The sequence below is a fragment of the Musca autumnalis genome, unplaced genomic scaffold (genome assembly GCF_047663935.1).
Source record: "Musca autumnalis isolate F117 unplaced genomic scaffold, ASM4766393v1 scaffold_1, whole genome shotgun sequence".
Taxonomy (NCBI): Eukaryota; Metazoa; Arthropoda; class Insecta; order Diptera; family Muscidae; genus Musca; species Musca autumnalis.
This window is the reverse complement of record NW_027411644.1, coordinates 153,251,245-153,261,288: the sequence shown is the minus strand read 5'-3', so window position 1 is coordinate 153,261,288 and position 10,044 is coordinate 153,251,245. Positions and strand designations below refer to the sequence as shown.

General features: G+C 35.3%; 1 protein-coding gene across 1 annotated transcript; it reads right to left on the bottom strand.

Annotated features, from left to right (window-relative positions):
• Positions 1 to 5,127: 5,127 nt before the first annotated feature.
• Positions 5,128 to 7,624, bottom strand: LOC141390892 (phenoloxidase 2-like). Its single transcript, XM_073963826.1, has 7 exons — positions 7,445 to 7,624; positions 7,197 to 7,372; positions 6,959 to 7,139; positions 6,434 to 6,883; positions 5,738 to 6,365; positions 5,424 to 5,679; positions 5,128 to 5,349 (listed from the first exon to the last, which is right to left on the bottom strand). Exons 1-7 carry the CDS (start codon positions 7,622 to 7,624, stop codon positions 5,151 to 5,153), a joined length of 2,070 nt encoding a protein of 689 aa, XP_073819927.1. The 3' UTR covers positions 5,128 to 5,150.
• Positions 7,625 to 10,044: the final 2,420 nt, after the last annotated feature.

Genomic DNA, 10,044 nt, shown 5'->3' with positions numbered 1-10,044 from the left:
CAAATTTAGTACTTTCCGTACCCATAAGTAAGAATTTCCGCAACTACCTCAGTCCTACAGTACAACAGTAATCTTACTTCAAAATATCAGAAGTCCAGCACTATCCGTTCGCTTAAATCCAAATTGTACAAAATTTAATACTTTCCGTACTCATAAGTACGATATTCCAAAACTTCTTCTATCCTACATTTCAACAGTAATCTTAATTCGACATTTCATGATTCTAGATCTATCTCAATTTATCTATCTATCTCTATTGTGCCGAATTTAGTACCATTTACTATTTTCCGTACCCATAAGTACGAATTTCCAAAACAACCTCAATCCTACACTCTAACAGTAACCCTAATTCCGAATTTCAGGTTTCCAGCTCTATCCATTTACCCAAATCCCAACTATATTAAATTTAGTACCATTTAGTACTTTTCGTACACATAAGTACAAATTTTCAAAACCACCCTCATTTCTCAATCCTACACTTCAACAGTAATCTTAATTCCACAGTTCAGTAATCTTAATTCCTCAGGGACATTTGGAAAAATTATTTAAAAGAGTTGTGAGTAAAAAAAAATTAAGTTTCAGTGTTTTATTTAGAAATGCACTTAAAATTTGGGAATAATTTGTCGCTTAGCCTCAATAAGTATATTCTTTCTCATGATGGAATCTCTCAAATAAAACTCTTGCCGTTTAATTTTGCCACCATTTATAATTTAAATGCAAGCGTTTTATTTGAAAGATTCCGTCATGAGAAAGATTATATTTATGGAGGCTAAGCGACAAATTATTTCCTAGTTTTAAGTGCATTTCTAAATAAAACACTGAAACTTAATTTTTTAAAATTATATTTTATTTTTAACTTTTTAGTAAATACATTTTTTTTGACCACTGAGAACAAAATTATAGTCAATTAAGGCCGAAAATTTAGATAAAAACTTTAAAATGCCTGAAATCGTGTAGTACCGTTATATAAAGGCCATACCAAAACCAGGAATTATGTCCATAATTTTTGGTGGGGAAGTTTCTGTACCATTGGGGACTCCAAATGCCAAGTTACAGCCAATTCGGCCTCAAAATGAAGATAAAATCATTAAAACACTTGGAATCGGGTGGTACCACTATATCGGGACTATATCAAAACCTGGACCCATGTCAAAAATTTTTGGTGAAGAAGTTTCTGTAAAATTGGGGATTCCAATTGCCAAGTTACAGCCAATTCGGTCTCAAAATGAAGATAAAATCCTCATAATACTTAAAATCGGGTGGTACCGCTATAAGGGGGCTATATATGGGAAAATGCCTGTATCATTGGAAATGCCAAATGACAGCTAATTCGGCCAAAAATGATAAAATCCTCAAAGTACCTGAAATCGGGTGGTACCGCTATATGGGGGCTTTAAGAAAAATTGGGGCCATATTCATGTATTGTCATCCAAATCTGAAAAGTGTGCAAAGTTCGAGTTCGATTGGTCAACTGCAACTGTGTGGAAAATGAGTTACCAGAGTTGAAATGCAAGTTAAATAAAACGCCGTTAAAACACTGTAAAATAGACCAATCTTTGTTTTAATTTCATATTCATAGTTTTGTTCCTTTACGTTCAAGAATCTTCAAGTTTTACCACTTTTTACTCGAAAAAGGCTCCTTTACTTCAGACACAATACAATCCATATGGGAGCATTTTACAACTTGTACTACTTTTGCCGGTTTTACCATTTTCAGAAGTAAAGGAACAGACCACATGTGTTGTCATCCAAATCTGAAAAGTGTGCAAAGTTTTAGTCTGCAACTGTGTCAAAGTTTGAAATGCAATTTAAATAAAACACAGTAAAAACACTGTAAAAATGGACCAATATTGGTTTTGATTCCATATTTTATTTTAGAAATTGCACTCATGATTCAACTACTTATTTGGCTACAAACAAAGATGCAGTCTGTCATTTCTTGTACCCATGATTATCTTTTTGGATACAAACATTAAAATATCATAAAATAAATTGTTTCTTGTGTTCTTAAGAATTTTATTTGCAAAAAGTTATTATAAATGTAAACATTGCTAAAATGTGAAAATTTTATAAAATGGATTCAAATCGGACATTTTCAAAATGTGAAGAACGGAATGCCTTTTTCATGACTCTGCGTGGACTGCTTCTAAAATAGCTATTCAATCACTACTTCACATAGAACAACTTCAAATAAATTTTACTGGGAAAGTGAACCCATAACTTTTGGTGTTTAAATCTCAAAATAACTTATAAGTTGTGTTCCAGAACTAAAAAGTTTTTACAATTTTTATCACTTTTACACATTTTTTACCACACAGCGTTCCCGTACACCAAAAAGTGGTAAAATGTTCACTTCTATTTAAACAAAAATGGCGCTGAATGACTCTCTCAATTTGAGCGTGTAAAAAATAGTAACATGGTTGCCGCCTTCTGATTGGCTGGTAGGCTGACTTTGACATTTGTTCCAATTTCTTTGGCGTTTTTCCCATTTTTTCCGTTCCCGTATATTTTGAATAAAGTTGTATGTATATCAGAGATCAGATTGAGATGATTCGTCTTTTGTATGCATTCATTCTTTCGTTGCTATTGACATGCATTCATTCGCAAATATCAACTGATGTTATTGCTTAACGTGCATTCATTATTTTTGATGATTGCCTTCTTTCGACACTATTTTTCTAGTGCCGTTACATGTCAAGCAACAAAATTGCAGTACATATAACAAATCATTCACTGTATTCGCTATGCTTTCGTTGCCTTTTTATTGCACTATAGTGCAATGTGCGTATCTAATTAATAGACTGGTCAACACAAATTGTCTTTCATATGATTTTATAGTGTTTCTAACACATATTGGCGAGTAATTTTATACCCTCCTCTATACTATATACTCCTCGAAATAATCATTTTGGTTCCAACAAAGTATATATATTTTTGATCAGCGAACAATTCTACGTCCGCCCGTCTGTGTTAATCACTTTAGATGGATACAATTTTTATTGAAATCTATTGTAGGTATGTCTGCAGAACTTTTTGTATTGAAACAGGGCTATAAAGATCAACGTTTTCGTATAGTTCCCTTACAAAGACACGCGTCGACGCTTTAATAAAATTTGAAGGTATTAGCCCCATATGCCCCGAAATTTATTTGAAATTTGGTATTTTGTGTTTATTAAGAGCTAAGAAAACATTTTCATAAAAAATCGGTGTATATAGGTCCACGTTTGTGTATAGCCCCCATATAACAGTACCAGCAGATTTCATTTATTTAAAAGTTTTTATTTACATTTTCGATCTAAATTGGCTGTAATAAGGTTATGGGGTTCCGTTGAAGTTGAAAAGGGCAAGTTGATAGGGGGAAGTTCGGAAGAGGATGTTAGGAAATTCGGAAATTGTTTTTCGGAGGTTCGGTGGATGTTGTTCGGAAATTTGATGGAGGATGTTCTGAAGTTCGGGGTAGGTTGTTCGGAAGTTCGGAGGGGTTGTTCAAATGTTCGGAGGAGGTTGTTCGAAATAGTAAGATCTATTTACTAAACATTTAGAAATAAACAAATAATTTAAATAATTAAGTTAATTAAATGCAATAAAAACTTGAAAATAATTTTTCTCTTAGACTCAATAACTATATTCTTCTTCATGATGGGATCTCTCAAATAACAATATATTCTGCGGAAACCTTTTCCAACATTATTTATGGTGGAGGGTATACAAAGTTCGGTCCGACCAAACTTGACGCCATTTTCACTTATTAAATCTGACAATAGTTTTTATCTATCAGTTTTTGGTTTCGAATACAAGTATTTTTTAAGTGGCCTGTTTCACTGATGCTATTGGAATTTAAATTCGTTCGAATTACTACCAAATTTCTGGTTTTTGAAAAAATATGAATCATTTCATCAAAAGGAAAAAATTGAAATATCCTTGCTCACAACTGTATTTAAGAGAAATCTATATTTTCGTCTTGCATGAGTTTACGTTAGATATTTTATATTTTTTTGTAAATAATAGTAATTCTAAAAATTTTCTAAGATAAATGAATTCAAAGATTACAACAAACTTCGGTGTGTAGCTGTATTAACAACACTTAAAATAATCTTGCATTTACGGCAGCGTAAAGGCGCGAGCAACAATGTCTTAGATAAACTGGTCATTAAATCGTAAATTTTTGTCTTATACTATATCTAAAAAAAGCTATATCCTAGTTACATCAGTTATTTTTTTGTAACATGTTAAGTAAATTCTTTCTATTAAACAGAATATCGTTCATTTACTCAAAGAGTGACACATCTCAAAAATTGAGTTTCGAAAAAAACGCGTTTTAAGTTACCGATTGAAATTTGGCTTCCAAATTTAAGAAGACTATTACACAAAAAATAAAATAACTACTTGCACCATATTTTGCAAGCATCCTGCCAGATATCAGATCTAAATTTCAGTGCAAGATCGACCATGATTTGAAGTCTTTTAGTGCTTCATAAACTCAAAACAATGTTTGTTGAATTATGCCAAACTCGTAGTAAATGAGCTGTATCTCGTTGAGTTTTAGAGATATAGGCATGGAAATTTGTAAAGTAAAGTCTTACAAAAAAAAAATAGAAATTGTTAACTCAGAAACCGCATTTTTTAGTTATACCACTTTTTGAGTAAATGAGCGATATGGTTTAACGTTTTTATTATATGTATTAATACTATTTTTTCTTAAATAATCTTGAACTACATATCAGTCCCCATATTATGCAATACAAGAAAAACCTGTAATAAAATAATCGATAAGAAAGTCTCCTATGTTTCTTTCAATCAACAATGTTGACCATTCACACCATTCGCTGCCTTTTAGGTGTGTTAGGTGTGATTGAGAGAAGGCAAGCAATGCAGTGCACTGTTTTCGTCTTACACTCTTGTGATGAATGGTGTAGTGTGCTGTTGTTTTAAAGTGATGTGAACTATCGACAATAGGCAATGGTTTCTGTGAATGCATTCAAAGGCAATGAAATCGCCATTCAAACCGAAACTGATGTATATCTCATTTTTCACATTTCGCTCTTTTAATACTTTTACCATTAAAAAAGAACGGGAACGCACATATGTATAATAAAATAAAACAAGATGATTTGCACTTTATGAAAATTTATTTAATTCAATCTTCGTCATTATTGAGTTCTATCGACCACTTGATCATTGAAAATAATTTTCACATCAGTTTTCATCAAATTGGTGAAAGATGATGTCAATGCAGTCAGGGTAGTGCCCGGCAAGCGTCTATCGAATGGGAAGCCCATAGTTCGTCTATCGGGATAGAGTTTATCCTTCAAGCCACAGAATGAATAGGCATCACCACAAACATCGGGGCTGTCAAAGAACAAAATAAAGAAAACCTCGCCATTAATAACCACTCTCAAACGCTAAAAAATCGTTTAGTTTACCTGTTGTTGGTTTGTTGTACTGCGTCATTGGTGTAGTCCGAAATCATTACGAACAAATCGAATGTCATACCCTCAGGCTTGCCCTTGGGCAAAAGAAGATGATCGGGCCAACCACAACCACAGAATTGGAATGCAGCTAAATCATTGGCATTGGTGGGTTGAGCACTAGGTCCCACACGACGTAATGATCTTTCGAAAGGAATTGTAACGGAAGATTCATCAGAACGGCGGCGAATTGTATTTCTTCCAGGAGTCACTGTGGAAAATATTCAATATTAAATTCATTCAACCCAACTTGTGGTTCATCAACTTACAATTCACTGTGAATTTATCCATTTCTATAGCCAAAAGACGTTGATCTTCAAGACTGAGTGGTGTTCCACGCTCATCGGTTTTAGGGCATAGGAAAATGCGACAGGTGCCTTTCTTTGGTGTAGCGTTCGAATTGGTTACATTAACAACATACTCGAATGGGGCATGTTGCAAATGTGTAAAGGTGGCAAACACACTGCCATTGGGACCGAAATCCAGACCAGCAGCCAGATCCACGTTGGATTTTTGCCAATAGGTTAAGAGTACATTCGGAGCCGCTGTACGTGAGTTGATCTTGGCCTCAACGTTGTTAATCGTGATGCCTCGGTAGGCCAAATGGCTTTGATCGTAAGGTGGCAAACTGGTCTTGAATTTATTGAAAATAGTATCCAAATATCCATGCCATTTGTAGAAGATAGGATCACGCATTGCAGTCGTAACATCACCCATTACTCCGTATTCTTCCAAATGACGCGCATCGGGATCATGGGCAAAGGAAATGAGATTGTGAACCATGTTATGAAGATTACCATAGTACTGACGGTTAATCGATAAGGACGAAGCTTCAATCATATCACCCAGCATATCAATGCCCTTAACTTCATCCAATGGATAGCGTTTTCCGGATGGCTAAAATTTGAAAAGTGTACGCTTAGATTATGTCACAATCGAATGTCATCCATATAAACTTAACTTACATCTACAACAAAACCTTGATCGATGGCAGCCAAAATACGATCACGCCATCTTTCACATTCAGCAATTTCAAGAACATTATTCTCACGATTCATGTCACGTAACACCGTGTTGGCTATACGACCGGGATATGTACGATTATTGACACTGCTCAGAAGTTTGGGGAAGTAACCCTCGGCAATGGGAGCACGCAAGTTGCTCATTAATTCGGTACGTTTCAAGTTATTGCAGAAGCGTTCCACGTTGTAGCGGGCTATAACTTGATGATGCATATAATAAAACAATTCACCGCGACGGTCCTTTGCAACAACCTCACGAGGACCTTCAGTGGGATATACCAAATGCCAGTGCCAATGATGCATATTCACTCCGATATCTTCACGGAAATAGGCGAGACGTTGTTCATCCTCCAAATCTGATGCCGTATAGTTCCTTGGAATTTCAATCAGAGACTATGAATTGTAACGGAAAATACCATAATTTAAGCAAATTTTGGAACAAGTACACATGTAAGTTAAATTCCTTACACGCTGACTGGGATCCGGTATAAGAGAAGCTTCTTGACGGGCTTCATGCAACAGAGATGGTTCTACAAAGTTCGAGGGAAATGTTTCAGCAACTGGTGGAACACGAATATTGCGTGTATCACGGCGATGTTGAATGGCAACAGAAAAACAATACTGGAACAACACTGGATTAACACGATCCCTGGAATGAAATATTTAAATAATAACTTCGTTTTTCCCCATCGTATCGTCAACCTACTTGGTATAGGCACAGAGCGATGCAAAACTTTGCAGGTCAGGACTCTCCATAAACAAGGTGATAAGTTGGCTAGCAACCTTCTTATGTTGGTCTTGGAACAGAGAGAACTGTTGCTTCTTTCCAATAACTTTGGCGAAGTCCAAATTAGGTTTTCTTGCCAGGTCACGCAAAGGGATCTACAATAAAAATAACTCACACATTTGTAGATAAATATTAAAATGGGAAATTGTCCATACATAAATACATACCTTAACATCAACATGATCACCGTATCGGGATTGAAGTTCTACATTGGAACCACTGTAACGTTCAGTGTAGTAACTATCGGGCAAATCTAAAGCGGCCTTGCCATTATCACGTGATGTAAAAACTGGTTCCAAAGGACGTTGGAACAACAGTTCAAGGGCTTTGGTATCGTTTGAAGACATTTTTAAATTTCACGCAGAATTGCAGACAAGAGAAGTAGTGAATGTTGAAACAATTTCACAACTGATGACCTTTCCCAGTTCAACACAGTTTTTATAGTGCCAAACAAAACGAAAATATTTGTGATAAGTGCTGGAAATCACACTTTAGCGGTTTCCCTTGGCCCAATCATGTCAACGAAATTTTTGAATTCTGTGGTCGGGTCTCTTACCACAACAATTGATAAAAGTGCGTGTGGTGATTAGAAGCTGAATAGATCTCTGCTTTTAGAATGATATGTTCCGTATGTCCCTTTGTGGGAAATAATGTGTGGATATATCTGTATGCGTTGAATACGAACAAAAATAAGTAAAAGCATATCAGTCGACATTGTCAACAGAGATAGATATACTCTTAGAATGAGACAAAAAGGAAAAAACAAAAACACATATTGATTTTGTGTTAATTCCATGAATTTTTTACACATCGTCCGAGAACGGATTTTCATGGGTTATTCAATATACAATCACAATTTCCATATGAGACGGACCTTTGGGTAGAAATTGGGACTTTCATTTATGGACTGGTTGAATCCGGCTACACAGCCGAAAATTAATGTATTTAGGATGTTTTCAGAATGTAAAGGCCTTTTTCAGAAAGTATACGAGCATGGTTTGGGATTCACAGCACATTCGATGCGTGTTAAATTTCAAATTTCAAAATTTATCATTTTTAAATTTGGCCGAGTAGAAACAAGCAGCAAGTTTCCTAGCATCTGATTGGCTGACACGTTAATGTTGACATTTCTGCCAGATATGTAGTTTGCAATATTTGTAATTTTCCATTCCCATACTCTTTGGACAAATTGATATGGAAACAATTTTTCACAGTACTGGGTAACAAATTTGCCTCGCAGAAGATAAGAGAAGAGGACGTCATTCTTCTACATTTTTAGCTCTGTTCCTTTACGTGCAAGAATCTTCACGTTTTACCACTTTTTACAATTCAAATGGTAGCAGTTTACAATATTTACTACTTTTGGCGGTTTTACCATTTTCAAAAGTAAAGGAACAGACCATTTGTTTATAGAGAAGTGCAAGTATTGCTGGTTTTTAGATTACGGAAACGCTTTTCTAGCAAAAAATAGGAAAAATAGTACTATATGATGCTACATACACATTAAACATTGTTCATAGTCTTGTGCCAGACTATGAAAATGATCATTACATTTTTTTTTTTTAATTTATGGGTATGAAGGGAAAAAGGGAGTCATTCACCTCCATTCTCTCCTAAAAACTAAATAATTTTCATGTTAAATTTTCAATGTCTGGCACAAGACATATTTGGTTTTTGACGAGTATACATATTGGATTGTTTAAAGAATATCCTCGACTCTGAGGTTTGTCTGACTTCCCACTTGTGCTATAGAAGAGAATGACAGAACAGGCGCGATAAATTTGACGAAAAAGATATAGGAATTTTTGGAACTTTTGGGACCCTTTTCTTAACAATTGCGACCGTTCAGAACAAATGTTAACATTTGTTAATAGGTTTGATAGGGATATTTCCTGTACATAGAGATCTATACATGCCAATTTACAGGTAATTTGGTTGGAAAGTGTACCTATACTATACTAAACGATGAATTGGTCCAACAATATTTAGGTCCAATCTTTGCAATATCGTAATATTTATACAAGACATAGATATGGTTCGAATATAAACTATATCGATCCTCTCCTTCGGGTATCTCCAACACAAAATTTCAAAAATAGGTTAAGAGTTTACCCCCAGTCGTGCATCCCAAAATGCCCATTTTGCACATCATACAGTTTCTATCAGACATAGATGAGGTTCCAATAGGGACTCTATCGGTCGACTTCTTCGGGTACCTCCTTCAGGTACCTCTCCAACAAAAGTTCAAAACTTTTCGCTAAATTTGTTGGTACGCACGATTATCTGGACGAAACAACCGATTTGGTCCAAACTTTGCATCTCCTAATATGTTGTCCAAATTTAGTTTAAATTCGAAAATGGTCCATATCGGTATTCTCTTTAAGGCCGCTGCACATACGGCGAGTTGAGCGTTGCGTTACAACAACCAAATCAAAACTTCAAGAACAAACTTGGAATCACTTACACATTTTTCATGTTGTTGTTGTTTTCAACGCGCACCGCGTCGCACAACTGACCGTATGTAATTGGCCCTTTAGGGTACCTCCCCTACAAATGTTCAACATTTTTGTTTAGGTGCAGTTTAGAGTCTGTTCGAAATTTTTTGGGAAATTTATGCCGAATGTATTTCGTGGGCAAGTCGATGCTTCCTGACGTAGTGGTACAAAAGATCTATGTTATACTGTTCCCAACTGAAATGACTGTTGAGCGCAATCTGTATATCCAAACAACTTAAAAAAGTTGCGTGAAATTTAGAGCTTATCTGTTT